General features: G+C 38.2%; 1 protein-coding gene across 1 annotated transcript in view; it reads left to right on the plus strand.

Moving 5' to 3' along the window:
* ythdc2 (YTH domain containing 2) overlaps window positions 1-15,370 on the plus strand; it is a 39,307-nt gene that overhangs the window by 7,329 nt on the left and 16,608 nt on the right. The window contains exons 7-18 of the mRNA XM_023338622.1: window positions 438-540; window positions 814-970; window positions 2,363-2,470; window positions 2,551-2,696; window positions 6,354-6,489; window positions 7,154-7,280; window positions 7,507-7,572; window positions 10,267-10,445; window positions 12,960-13,056; window positions 13,743-13,830; window positions 14,016-14,096; window positions 14,197-14,279. Of these exons, the coding sequence (XP_023194390.1) occupies window positions 438-540; window positions 814-970; window positions 2,363-2,470; window positions 2,551-2,696; window positions 6,354-6,489; window positions 7,154-7,280; window positions 7,507-7,572; window positions 10,267-10,445; window positions 12,960-13,056; window positions 13,743-13,830; window positions 14,016-14,096; window positions 14,197-14,279 (1,371 nt within the window). The remainder of the gene's footprint in view (window positions 1-437; window positions 541-813; window positions 971-2,362; window positions 2,471-2,550; window positions 2,697-6,353; window positions 6,490-7,153; window positions 7,281-7,506; window positions 7,573-10,266; window positions 10,446-12,959; window positions 13,057-13,742; window positions 13,831-14,015; window positions 14,097-14,196; window positions 14,280-15,370) is intronic.

The raw sequence follows: 15,370 nt of genomic DNA on the forward strand, positions 1-15,370 counted from the left end.
TGGCTTTCGTATGCAAGGGGAAGATCGCAAGGGAATATATTTCTTCAGTTTTTTCTGTAATATACTCAAAAGTTCAATAAAGAAATTTATTTTTTTAAAAAAGCTGGACGGGACGATACTGCAAACCTTTTCCATTTTTATACTTGCTCTTTGCATATTATTAGAATTTCATGTGATAAGCCAACCCAAAGTACCATGATTGTTAAGTAGAAGAAAAGGGATTCATGCTCCCCTCGCCCCCTTTTTTTACATATAAAAATCTGAAACATGTTGAAATGAAAGGAGCCCATAGAAATAACAAATTGTTTCCTAAAGCAGGCTAATTTGCAGATATAATGCAGAGAGAAGAATGTTCGAAAGGCCATCTGTCAGCTTTTGGAAACCCCTATTGAGTTCTTAAAATGTTTAGCAGCTGCTCTTTATTTTGTAAACCTCAGGGTCTCGCCCAAGACGCTGCTAACCTTCTGCACAAGTGGAGTCCTCCTCAGAACACTGATGGCTGGGGATACCAGCCTCACAACTGTTACCCATGTCATTGTGGTGAGCATTAGCTCTATAAATGTAGCATCTTCAAGCTCATGATTGTAGCCTGAAGCAACTTCATTGATGTTTTATTCCAGCCTGAGGCCAGTATTTGGAATCTGAAGAACAGTACATACTGTTTTATGTAGATTTTTGATTTCTCAAATTTCCACAACAAATTTAAGAGTAGTTATAGTTCTTGTAGTGGGGATAAAATATAATTTTTAACTTGTAGCTTGTGTTTTGTAGTAAAACGACATCATGATTTTGTGGCTTGTCCTTTCCAAACAGGATGAGGTTCACGAGCGTGATGGTCTAACTGACTTCCTTCTTACTAAGATGCGGGATGTTGTCCAGAGGATTCCCACACTGAAGTTGATTCTCTCTAGTGCAGCTCTGGATATAGATCTATTCCTCCAGTACTTTGGCTCCTGCCCTGTGATCCACCGTAAGTCCTGTGAATGTTTGATTTTTCCAGGAATTAAACATCCATCCACAAACCTGCATGGTAACAGAAAGTTGGTGCCTGTTTCCTGCGTAATAAACCTTGGCGAATGGAGCTCATAGCAGCTGATGTAAAAACTCTTAGAAGAGGCTGATCTCCACACTGTAAAACAAAACATTCGCCCTGCTATCGGTGGATCACACTTCATCTTGTCTGCTTGTTTTGGTCAAAAGGGCTGATGGCGCAGAAAATGTGCAACCTAGTTTCAATCCCGTAGCTTGCCATTATCAGTGTGTCAATATGCCCTTTGAGATTTCAGTTGGATATATAAAAGCTATGATAAATAACATTTAGTTTGTCTTTAGTGCAGTCACAGCTTGAGGTGCATAATTGCCTTGCACTTTCTTGAAACCAGAGTTCTATGTCTTTAGTTATCAGAATGTGGAAGGGTTTAATTGTAAGGTCTATCTCCACCTCCCCTGTTTTTTTCTGCAGCAGTTTCCAATGTTGTGGCAGAAAGTGTCAACCCAACAGCAGATGTGGTCAATGTCACCAGAGTGCACTCCCTCCAGGGGAGAGCAGTACGTTTCCAAATATCCACTTAGGGCAGCCTTCAATCCTTTGCAGGAATTTCCCATTTCCCCATACTTTTTAAAATGCAACGACAGAGGTGTATAACTGGCTACAGTAAATAATTTGTACTAAAATTATGGTTCACATTTTATGAACTACCTTATAGTGGAGAGCTCCTTCACTGACAGACTGCTTCATCCAAAATGCAAAGGCGCATTATAGAATGTCCTTCCTTCCAGACTTTATGAACATCACTGATCCCAACAAAACCAATGAATTATTTACATTCCTGCTGTTTTTTACATATCCCTATTATTTGCAGTTTGTTTCACTTCTTGCAGTCTTTGGTTTTTTATACTTATGTATGTTCATTAAAAAAACATTTTTTAAGTAAGTTACTTGGTTGAAAATTTCTTTTAAGTAAAGCATACCATTTTCAATAGCTGTACAGTAATATTTGTTTCTACATAGACTGTTATTCTTATTTTTACATTGTTTATCTTTGAGTTAATATGCATTCTCACACATAGCTTTAACTTGATGCTGATACATTGAATTTTCCCACTGTGGGGAAACTCCTGGTAGTTTCCCCATGTTTCTGGATCTCTGAAATACTTACTTACTACTTATTGTTAAGAAAATCATTAGTCATCATTGAAAGAAAAAATATTCCAAGCAGTTCAAAACAGAACTTTCACAGCCTTTCTAAAAGTTTTAAAGTAAATTTATAAAAATGGGAAAATTACCTCCTGATCTGATTTATTTGAGAATCCCTTTCACCATGGCAATGTGTTAGTAATCACTAAATCACTCTGTTTGTAGTTAAAGGGAAACTATTTGAAGTGAAGGAGCTCTTTCTGGAGGATATCCTGCGGCAGACGGGTTTTAATAGAAAGGACATCTGGAAATATCAGGAAGAGACTCAGAGAAGTATGAAGCTTTTCTTTTTTAACCTTCTCCAGCCTTCTCACTGATTTCATGTTAAGCTCCACTGTCCATGTGATATTCAGGAGAGGGGAAGCAGAAACGATTGACAGAGTGGTGTGAGACGGTGGAGAGCGGTTCTGTTGGTGGGAAACGGACCCACATGTTGGCTCCAGGCTTCCTTCATTCTGGCAGCTGTGGGGACAGAGAAGATGAGGGCTCCATCAAGCTGGCAAGCCAAACACACGACATTATACATTATGAAGCATCCACAACACACATTCTGTTCCCTCTTCTACATGATCTGATGATTGTTTTAGCATTTTGACACCTAGGCCTGTCGCGATAAACAATAAATCAATTAATCGTACGATTAGGCCTGTCACGATAGCAAATTTTGCTCAATGATTAATTGTCTCAAAAATTATTGCGATAAACGATAATATTGTTTGAAGACCTTTTTACACTGATCTAATGGAAATGACGTAATAATGCATGCAATTTCTTGCCAAAGATAGATACACTTTGTTTTCAAAAGAACACTAAACACTGGAGCTGATACACAAAATAAACAAAACAACCAAAAACAAAAATAAAATGGATTCTCAGTCTCCATTAACAAAAAACTCACTTGAAAAAAAAAACTAAACAACATAAAGCCAAAGTGGGAATAAATACTGCATTCAACCAAAAGATTATGAAGTCTGTATATTATGTTGCCCTTCAGTAATAATTAGATTTAAATAGAGAAGATGGGCACATCGACCACCTGATGCAATAGTTCACACTACATGATTTTTGCTCCTATTTTTCCCCTTACAACAATCTTAGAACGTTGGTCTTTCTAAGACTGTGTGGTGTGTTACAGTAGATCGTTGCCACTCCGATCTGACTGGGAGCTTTAACACAGCCTGTTGAATGTGACAGGCAGCCAATCAGAAAGCTGGATTCTCCTCCACGCTTTCTGAGGGGAAATTACAGAGGGGAATCCCAAACAGCTGACACTACACAACCCCGGACATCGGAGATGATATGTAGAAACAACATTAATGTTTATTCAACACGCAAAGAATATAGAAATGACAAGGGGAGGAGTTGGAGCGAAATTGCTACCGCAGTTGATAAACCTGGTAACTTTTCAGCTGTTCTTCGTTAACGTGACGTAAATAGGTTCTAATGATTTTCATTCAGTCAGGACTTTACGCTGACACTAGCCACATGCATTGCAGGTAGATTGTAGTAAAGCATTGATTAATGCCTGGTTTTAAAATTAGTTCACTGGACTTGTAGCCATTATTTTGTGCCCATTGTTGGACACCACACGGCAGGAACGAACCCGATCGAACCGTTATACCTAGGATTTCTGTCGGCTAATGTTTGGTCTGTCAGGTTTTGAAAATGGGCCGACAATCAGCCGACAGATCTAAGACCGTGTCGTGTGCGCTGGGCTTTACAGTAAGGAAATGAGGAAGGGAGAGTCAGTGGAGAGCACCTGAGTTGAGCCTTTTTTCATTTGGTGTCATCAACAGAAAGAGAAAAGGGCCGGAAGAGACGATAATGCCGATAATTAAAATGACGTCGATAGTTTTAATTTATCGTACGATTAATTGATTTACCGTTTATCGCGACAGGCCTATGTGTGATAAATTAAAACTATCGACGTCATTTTAAATATCGTCTCTTCCGGCCTTTTTCTCTTTCTGTTAATGACACTGAATGAAAAAAGGCTCAACTCCAGTGCTCTCCACTGACTCTCCCTTCCTCATTTCCTTACTGTAAAGCCCAGCGCACACGACACGGTCTTAGAGTTGTCGGCTGATTGTCGGCCCATTTTCAAAACCTGACAGACCAAACATTAGCCGACAGAAATCCTAGGTATAACGGTTCCATCGGGTTCGTTCCTGCCGTGTGGTGTCCAACAATGGGCACCAAATAATGGCTACAAGTTCAGTGAACTAATTTTAAAACCAGGCATTAGTCAATGCTTTACTACAATCTACCTGCAATGCATGTTGCTAGTGTCAGCGTAAAGTCCTGACTGAATGAAAATCATTAGAACCTATTTACGTCACGTTAACAAAGAACAGCTGAAAAGTTACTGGGTTTATCAACTACGGTAGCAATTTCGCTCCAACTCCTCCCCTTGTCATTTCTATATTCTTTGCATGTTGAATAAACTTTAATGTTGTTTCCACATATCATCTCCAAAGTCCGCTGGCCGTGTCAGCTGTTTGTAATTTTCCCTCAGAAAACTCAGAGGAGAATCCACGCTTTCTGATTGGCTATCTGTCACATTCAACAGGTCTAGTTAAAGCTCCCAGTCGGGGAAAACTCCTGATTTAGATCGGAGCGGCTACCGTAACACACCATACAATCTTAGAAAGACCAACGTTCTAAGATTGTTGTAAGGGGAAAAATAAGAGCAAAAAATCATGTAGTGTGAACTATTGCATCAGGTAGTAAATGTGCCCATCTTCTCTATTTAAATCTAATTATTACTGAAGGGCAACATAATATACAGACTTCATAATCTGCACTCTTTTGGTTGAATGCAGTATTTATTTCCACTTTGGCTTTATGTTGTTTAGTTTTTTTTCCACGTACATTTTTTGTTTTTGTTTTTGGTTGTTTTGTTTATCAGCTCCAGTGTTAAATATTCTTTTGAAAATAAAGTGTATCTATCTTTGGCAAGAAATCGCATGCATTATTACGTCATTTTCATTAAATCAGTGTAAAAAGGTCTTCAAACAATATTGTCGTTTATCGCAATAATTTTTGAGACAATTAATCGTTGAGCAAAATTTGCTATCGTGACAGGCCTACTGACACCTCATGTATTTTAATTTTAACATTTTTTTCTTCACACTGACGAAAAGAGACTGTAAGAGAAACAACATTTAGACTTAAGGTTTGTGTAATCTTTTTGGGGTGTTTACAAAATACTATGGAACTTACAAGATTTTACTCACATTTTTTTCATAAAACAACATGTTTACAATACTTTGCAAAGGCCTTTTTGTGATGCAACATTTCTTTATATTTTGTTTTCAAGAAGCCAGAAGTTTTTCACACTTTAAAGAGATTTTTATCATTAGTTGCCTGTGCCTTGTCAGCTCTCCACTCAGTCCTTGTAGCCATTTTCTTTAATACTGCAACATGCCTATATGTCGGTGCTAAATGCAAAAGTAAAAAGTTTAAAAATGTTTACAATTTAGCAGGGAACAAGCTTTTAATCAAAGCTAAGTTTTGTTATTATAGCAGCCTTTTGAAAAGTCGCAACTTTTTCAGATTTTTTTTCATTCAGTTTATTAAAAGAACTTTAACACAGTTTTATGAACAGCTTTTAAACAAGGTAAAGTTCAGATGAACCTTTAGGTAATAACAGCTAATGATCCACTGAAAGGTGATCAATTCTTACATCCTGTGTCAGATATGTCTGGATTTTGTGTGGCTGTATTTAAACCTACCTTTTAGATTTAACAAAAAAAAAAAATAGAAATGAGAAATGTCTCAGTCTTATTAAGAAAAAAAAACAAAAAACGCAGAAAACGAGTTGCTCTAAAATGCCTCAGAACAGAGTAAACCAGGGGTCTGTGGAACCACCATAACCAGGAATTCAGACCAAAGCATTGCAGATCATAAGTGAATGACTCACATTTGAAAAGGAAGGATTTAAATGCATATGTCCACTTTATGTGCACATTGCACAATATGGATCCTAAAACTGGACTGAAAATGAGAGAAACGGTGAGTTCTTCCTATGTAAAACTTTGAAACAACTCCAGAAAGCCGGAACAAGTTTTCCATATTTCTCTTATGTTTTTCACCATCTTAGTGAAGTGCTGTCAGCAGAACACGTTGTCTGTGAACATTTTGTTATGTGTCACAGAACGAAAATGACACAGAGCAGCTTGAACCGTGGCTGCTGCGGGAGATGGACTCCTGCATTTCCAGCATTTTCCTGCATGAAGACCAGAAGGCTTTCAGTCAGCTCTTCAACCTCATTCTTCATGAAAATGTCCCTGGTAAGATTCTCTCTTCACATCTAATTTGTCTACATACACTAATCTACATTTAATTTGAAGCTTTAATAACATTACATATGATGTAAAGAACACAGCAGACAGATCAGGGAGGAAGTAAGGAAGGTTAAAGCAAATTTAGATTCTAAAACTATATCCCACACTTTGAACGGTCTCACATAGCTCTGGTCAGTCCTTCATCTGAGCAGTGGACCAGTATTGCATAGTGACTATACTTTTCAAGACATGACTGTCCACACATACAGCAGATCTTGATGTATAGAAAATTTTGCCTTAATTATTATTACATAAAATCTCAATTAGAAACATTGAAATTAGTGGAATCTAGAGAGAACTGGATGTTATTTAGTGCTTTTGCAACAACGATCAGAGTAGTAGCAGCATAGGGTGAACTAATGTGTAAGCTGAACTATGAATGTACTGTTCTCTGATAAATTTTATTTCAAGAATGCCATTAGCCGTAGGTTATGTCTGTAAAAATACCAATTTTATTGTAAATATAGAGACTTAATACCGTAGAATAAAGATGACGCTTGGATGTCAGTACAAAACCAAAACAGATACATACACTCTTATACGTAAAGTAGTACATAATGAAAGCAGATTTGGGTGAAGGAACTCTCTTCTGTCCTGAATTGTGGTTCAGTGGACGTCATGCACAGTGAGACCGGCTCCACGGCTCTGATGGTGTCAGCAGCGCGGGGATTCCTTCCACAAATGCAGCAGCTGCTCAGTATGGGTGCTGATATCAACATGAAGGCATCTAACGGATGGTAAGAAGGCACACATTTCTTTCCTATAATGCAAAGCTTTGATTACACAGATTAAAGTGGGTTTTAATATTTGTAATTAAAAGTAGGTCAATGGTACCAACTCAAAAGACGGATAACTTGAATAATGGAGTAGATGTTGTCACAATATAGTCTATTAGCTTTGCTTTGATGAAAACATTTAAAAACTGTTAGAGACATATGACTCTTTTTTTACATTTCTTTTCAGGACTGCTTTAGACTTTGCTAAACACTTCCAGCAGACAGAAGCAATGGATATCCTCAAGTCTTCAATGTGAGTCTATTGAACAGTGTAGACAGGAGCTAATGGCCCATAACCAGTGGATCATTAGAGGTCGCAACCAGCGGAGCTACTCAACTAAATGTATCAGAAATTCTAATCAGTCTCAAATGTTTGATCACAGATCTGAAAAGTCATCCTTCCACTTCATCAATGAGTCATAGTTGCATATTTTGTCAGAAGGAACGGGATGAATGTATCCTAACAATATATTTATTGCCAGAATAACATTATTGAGACTTCATTAGTAAGTTTTATTATTATAATGGATGTAGTCACTAGACCTGTCACGATAACAAATTTTGCTGAGCGACTAATTGTCTCAAAAATGATAGAAGACAATTTTAGACTGATGTAATGGTAATGACATAATAATGCAAGCACAGTCTGCAAAGAATAAATACATTTTTTATTCAAAAGAACACTTAACACTGGAAAACAAAATAAACAAAACAACCAGGAACAAAAATAAAATGTCTCCGTTAACAAAAAAATTACTTGAATAAAAACTAAACACAACATAAAACCAAGGTGGAAATAAAGACTACATTCAACCAAAAGAGTACAATTTTGAAGTATGTATACTATATTGCCCTTCAATAATCATTAGATTTAGATGGAGAAGATGGGCATATCAGAGTACCTGATGCAACAGTTCACTCCTCCCTTACAGGAGGGGTCATGGAGAGCACCGGAGTTGAGCCTTTTTTCATTCAGTGTCATCAATAGAAAGAGAAAAAGGCAGGAAGAAACGATAAAGTCGATAAATTAAAATGAGGTTGATCATTTTCATTTATAATGCCACTTATTGATTTATTGTTTATCATGACAGGCCTACCAGCGACTAATAGAATCACTAATTATCTTATTAGAAATGATACTGTTATGTTATGCAATGGACTGGCGACCTGATCTGAGTGGATCCTGCCTCTCACCAGTTGATGGCTGGAGATGAGCACCAGCTCTCCTTGTGACCCAAGTGTGTTTTATAGTGGATGGATTGATGTTTAATAATTAACTGAATTAATTAATTAAGGAAAGAAACCTAAACAGCATCAGCAGACATGAAATCTAATCAGTTAAAGAGAAAATCTGAAGTGAACTCAGAATGACTTTATATGCTTCATAAAAATGGAACTGGTGTTTCTACTTTTCTGAAATGAACTCTTGAGATTTTCAGTGCACATTTTGGAGATCTAAACATCTGACCTTACGCTTGGAGAGGAAAACAAGGGAATGAACTCTAAATAGCCTCCTTTGGTTCGATAGCTCTGGCCACTTTGAACTAACACAATACAACTGAAAAGGGATTCACTTTTGGTCTTGAATAGGACTTTGGTGTCACCGCTCTTGGAACGGAGTTTGGACCTTTAACCCTAGAGGCTCATTAATTAAGATCGCAGCACAGATGTTTTATTCTGAAAAGCTACCTCAGACTGGCTGCTGGTGTCTGACACTGGCCTCCGATTGTAGAATTCAGGGGTTTCTTCACTGTGAATTTCCAACTGAATTATAAACCATTTTGGAAGCAATTCTACCAGAATGGAATGCTAGTTCAGGGGTGGTGAACTTGCGGCTCTCAAACCACATGCAGCTCTTTGACGGATCATGTGCGGCTCTTTGATATCAAAATTTCTCACACTCATTGAAGGCAGGACTAACAAAAGCAGCATAACGTGAAGCAGAGCAAGCTGCTACTGCTGCGCAAGATAAAAGCAAACATATGTTGGAGTTAGCGCAACAGGTTCTGGTGACGCTAAGGGGCAAAGCAAACTGGTTCTGGTCACATTAACACAATCAATGCTGTGCACATCGCGGTGACGCTCAGAGTGGCAGGTTGTGGATTTGAGATATCTAGTGATTTCTCTACTGCAGAACAAAAGTGAGAAAAATCAGAAAGAAAGAGAGACTCATACGAGAGATTAAATTAATAATGATATTTATTATGATGCATCAGACCCACTGTTTTTAACCTTTAAGTAAGGTTTAATTTGAATTAATGCTTGAATATTAATGTTTATTAAATGCCCCGTTAAAACTATTGAGCAGGGTTGAATCCAGAAAGTTTTTAAAGAGGGCTAAAAGGGGGTCAATGATGATCTTGGGTTGCTACACCAAAAATAATGGTTAAACTACAGCACAGGTGTCAAACTCCAGTCCTCAAGGGCCACTGTCCTGTAGTTTTTAGATGTGCCACAGGTACAAAATGCTGGAATAAAAAGCTGCATAGTTTATGCAGTTTTTCCTGCATAAACTGTGCAGGAATATGATCTCAAGTAAATCTCAAGATTAGAAAGCAGTTCTAATCTAAACATTGGGATTATCTGTGTTGCACTAAGCCTGTGAGCCAACTGTAGCTTTTTTAGTTGTTAACCTAAAAATGGCTGAAAGGGATGTGTGTTTTCTGGCCTTTCCTAAAATTGCCTCCCCCATCACAAACCAAATTCAGCAACTATGCATTTCACCATTTTCAAAGAAACTGAAGATCCCTGATCTACACTAGTCATGCCTGCTGCCCTATCTGCCTCTTATATTGCTGGGATGATTCCTGGAGTTACATCAGCACATGAACAAAACACAAGCCTGGTTTCTGCAGAAGTACATGAATGTTTACTTATATATATTTTTAGGATAATTGTAAGTACTATAAACAGTTAAAAGCAAAAAAGTTATTTTGTTTCTGTGCAGACCTTTGGGGGAAGTGAGCAGCCTGGAGGAATCAGCGTTGGTACAGTGCAGTCCTACAGAGCTGAGCAGTGAAGAACAAGAGCTCCTCAAACAGTACCACTACAGCTTTGATGACCAGCGGGTGGACCTGGATCTCATCATGACGTTGCTCCACAACATCTGCACCACCACTAATGAGGGTGAGGTTTAGCATTGAGGCAGACAAACCCCTTCCATCCAGTTTGAACAGTTTTTTTACACTCTGGGTTCATTTGCAGTCTCACAGCTTGCTTTTTGGACCTCTGTATTACAAGTTAGTAAAAATGTGTTATGCCTGAGACTGTTCTGTGTTCTGTGACTGCAGAAAAACTGAACAATATGCACATAATGAAAAATCTCTACTACTATATGCAGTAGCTGATTATGTGTCAGGTCTAAATACCTATTAAACAAACACAGGAAAGACAAGAGAGTTAGATTCTTTGTTTCTCGCGCGGAGAGCAGACAGAGATGTGCTTTCAGTTACAAATCTCCAACCTGCTCTGAAACACATCTGTCTGTTCCTCTCTTTTAATGCTCCTCGGAACCCTCTCACACTGAGCACTGCAACTCTATGGGGTGGGGTCAAAGCATTTTAGTTGCAGTGCTAAAAGACAATCACTAAACTAAACACATGTTATCTACAATCTAAATCCTTCTTGCTCCAGGCACGGCGTCGAATAGGACACGTTGTATAGCTTCAAAGCTGGCACAGAGCAGAGTTTATTGCAGGACTGTAAAACTCTGCTGGGAGCAACTAACACCTCCATGTCTCAGGGAGTCCTGCTGAGAATATCTGTCACCTCTCTCTTCCAAGGAGGGATTAGGAAGGAATTAGAATTAATTAACACACAGAAACATTATCTAAATGTAACTACAAGGCTACATAATACAACAAATATTTGATAATACTAATAATACAATTTACCCAACATTATGGATGCATAAAATAATGGTAGGATGAAATCTGTCTGAAAGAAGATAAGAAGTATATACTTATTTCATGACTACAGTTTTTATTCTGAGTTTTCTTTGTACAGTTTTGTTTTTTCATCAAACAAACATGAAAATTGTAGGTTTTCACTTTTCAAGTATTGATTGCTTTGTAGTGGTAATTTGCTCATCATATACCAAAAGCAATAATACGGTCTTGAGATGGTGGAACTTGAAACTCTTTACGCAAAGGCAGCATTCAGTAATCTGCTTCATGACCACAATGACATTTTTCAGGGGTGCACCGATTGCAGTTTTTTGGCTGAACACAGATCTTTAAAAAGCCTGACCTTGAGATTATGATTACAATTTTTTTGTCTGAAGAGCCAGTAAACGTAGCAACAAAGTTGCTAAGTTTGCAAGCTATAGTTGCCTATATTTACAGTACATGCAGACGAGACTTGGTGGGCAGGTTTGTCAATCAGCCTTTTAAAATGGGGTAGTTGCTTACTTACAGATCCTTTATAAGATCAATGGATAAGCTCTAGACAAACAGAGGGATAGACAGATTTAAGATTTTCCCTCAGGAAAATTGTCATCCGTTTCCCATGTACAACACTCTTAGGTATACATAAAAACACTTAAAACATTAGAGCATTAAAAGCTTAGCCAAACTGGCTGGTTGACCAGTCTGGCCAAGCTTGGTCATACACAACAGTGTATGACAAGGTGCTGGCAATATCAGATTAATAAAACAACCTCAACATCTTTCTGCAGATGTTGAAAGATCTCCGCCTCCTCAGGTCTTATATAGCTGCTTGGTGTTACTTGTCCAGTCAAGTTTGTTGTCCAAACACAGACCAAGATACAGTATGTATAGGTCTGCACGATCTCCACTCCCTCCCCTCCTGTCAGAACCGGTCTTGGGCTGCCTCTGTCCCTCTTGAAGTCAATGACCAGTTTGTTTGTATTGGATGTGTTTAGCTGCAGGCTGTTTGTATGACATCAGACAACAAAGTTCCACATCGGACTCCTCTGGTCTTTTTGTTGTCTTTGATGCGCCCTATGATGGCAGTGTCATTGGCATACTTCTGGTTGTGACACATTTCAAAGTTGTTACAGAAGTCCCAGGTGTATAGGTTGAAGAGGATGGGTGAGAGTATCGTACCCTCAGGGGCTTCAGTGCTGGTGACCACAGTGTCAGACATGATGTCCTTTATCCTGACAAATTGTAGTTTGTCGGAGAGGTAGCTGGAAAACCAATCAACCAGGCAGGAGTCCTCTCTCATTCTGGTAGGTTTTTGCAGGAAGAGAGTACTGGCAGTGCCACTTTCCTTGTCCAGGTGTTAGTAAGTATGTATCAGCCTATTGCGAAGCTCCTAAAATTAAGGAAATTGGAGAAAATTTCTCTGCTGGCCAAATTATCGGTGCACTCCTAAAATGTTCATAATTTCTCCCAAATCTGAGGCACAGTCTAAGCCAGTTGGTTTTTTCCTCAATCTGATTTTGAGTTTTCCAATTGTTTATGGGAACTCAGAAGACTGTGGGAGTTATCTATAGTATTCTGACAATTTAACTTTATGTTCTGCTTACTTTCTTTCTCAACGCTTCCCCTTAGAAGTTTTTTTTCTTTCTTTCTTGGTAGTAAAGAATACTTGGTTTGTGAGTTATCTTTAGTGTTCAGCTTCAGTCACCACAACATAAACTGCGCAGTAATGTGAAGTTTATCTTGTGATCTGCAGGTGCTGTCCTCGTATTTCTTCCTGGATATGATGAAATTGTGTCATTGAAGGATCGCATCCTCATTGATGATAAGAGGTTCTCCACTCACCCTGAGAGGTAATTAGGCAAAGAAAGCATAGCAAAGGTCTAATAATGCCTTGTAGCTGTAAAAACCTATCAAAAACTGTTAAAGGTTATTACTGTAATTTAACTAAATTTAATCATAGTGATTTTAGTCAGGCAGTGATAAGTATTAAATCAATGCTCTGATGGTTGCATGAGCAGCAATGCTGCAGAGATTCGTGCATGTAGCCTCTCTGGACACAGACTGGGACTCCCCCAGGGACTCGCAGCACACCCACTCTCTACATCCAGGATATAGGAGAAGTGCAACTATACAGAGATTATTAGGGACTTGCACTAATGCAATGTGCAGGTCTGTAAATATCATTTCTTCACTTAGTAACAACTGATCACTTGCTGAACTGGTTATAATCCGCTGTGATTTATTAACTCAAAACCATTTTAAAAAAGGACATTACCACTTACTGTTGCAGATTAGGGAATACTTTTGTTAATTGTTTAGTTCTTTACCAGTTGTTATATACTGGACTGTGGATATAGTTTTATTCTGAACAATGTTTGACTCAAGAGCCAGACAACTTTAGTGGCACAAGGCAAGTTTCTCTGAATTGGACTAACTCTCTGTATTCCATACAAGGTGTTTTATCACTGTTTGTTCTGAGTGTATTGACCTGCACCGCTAGGCCTTGCTTGTGGGGTTGATATGTCTTACCTCTCAGTTACCAGGTTTTCACTCTGCATTCTGACATGCAGACTCTGGATCAGAAAAGAGCCATGAAGCCAGCTCCATCTGGTGTCCGGAAGATAGTGAGTCACTTTGTTCACTCCTCTCTGCTGTATGCTGGAAAATGGAAGCACATCTATACGTATCTATCTATACTTACTGATTAATTTAGATATATATATATATATATATATATACTGTATATATATGCTTTTGAGTAAACAAATGAATGGGCATTAACCAGCTTTCTTTCTGCTCTTCTTTTCAGATTCTCTCTACTAACATTGCTGAAACAAGCATTACTATTGATGATGTGGTCTTCGTTATTGATTCAGGAAAGATCAAAGAGGTACTGGTCCCAGAAAAACACTGAAAAATATAATAAGCCAGTGGTAACCAGGTTGTTTTAGTTTGTTTTAATTCTGTTTGTGTGGGTTTTTCTGTTGTAGAAGTCCTTTGATACACTGAGTCGGGTTTCTATGTTAAAGACGGTTTGGATCTCAAAAGCCAGTGTTTTGCAAAGAAAAGGAAGGTAAGATTGGAATATTACTTTTTCCTAGACTGAATCCCATTTCAACCTTGCCTTGATCTTAAAAATTGGCATTGTGTGAGACCATACACCAACACCCTGATAAGTGGGCAACTTGGTGTTAGGTGACTTTGACATGTGGCAAACTAACCACTGGAATACTATGATTGAAAGTTGTACATTAAATTTAGTATCACTATTACGTCATCCATAAAAGTACGAAACAAGGGAAATGCACATATTTGTATTTCTATGCTACAACCTGCTCTTGTTTAGTCATTTGTGGCAGGACAACCTGCCATGTTATTTTTGCATGCTTATGTGTATTGTGTGTGTGTACACTGTGTGCACAATTAGGGTTGATTTTATGATTGAACAACTAGAGAGCTTCCAGTCATTCCCAAAATGGTCAGCCCTCACCAGATAACTGATTTCCAGTAAAACAAACTCTTTTCTCATCAATCCATAAAACCCTTAGAAAAATCTGTCTTCAGATATTTTATAGCCAACATGGATATAATGTTTTAACTTTAGTTTCTTGTTCAGTGGTGGTCATGTCTCTGATAATTGATAACAGACTAGTTAGGATTATCAAAATAATTTGCTAAGAGCCAGTATAATGAGATCATTTTTTTAATTGACTTTTTCCAAAGTCTGGTTTGGTTGCTGGTTTGCTGCCATGATTCTAACACACCTGAGCAGCTCTGCACAGCAGCAGCAAGTATTACAACCCCTCCCCAAGACCACTAAGGGTAAATTCTGGCACTTTACACCCAGTGCCAGAACAGAACACACAAATCAGTAATCTAAACAGTTTGTTTCAGTAGCAAAAGATTTTACAGTTCAGGTAAAACCTCAATCACAGGAGGCAGCAAACACAGGGAAGCTTTAAGCCTCAGGGTCTCCAAGGCCAAAACAACAAACAAAACACCCCCTTTTAATGATAAAATAATAAACACTTTTAAGAGGAGAACTGAAAAAAATAGTACAAAACTTGAACTCCCTGGCTAACCACGAAACAGGAGAAAACAGTTAAACAAAATGGCAGAGAACCCCTACCAGCTTCCACTGTGAATAGAAACACTACTTTAGTT

The sequence above is a fragment of the Xiphophorus maculatus genome, chromosome 8 (assembly GCF_002775205.1).
Source record: "Xiphophorus maculatus strain JP 163 A chromosome 8, X_maculatus-5.0-male, whole genome shotgun sequence".
In the NCBI taxonomy this organism is placed as follows: domain Eukaryota; kingdom Metazoa; phylum Chordata; class Actinopteri; order Cyprinodontiformes; family Poeciliidae; genus Xiphophorus; species Xiphophorus maculatus.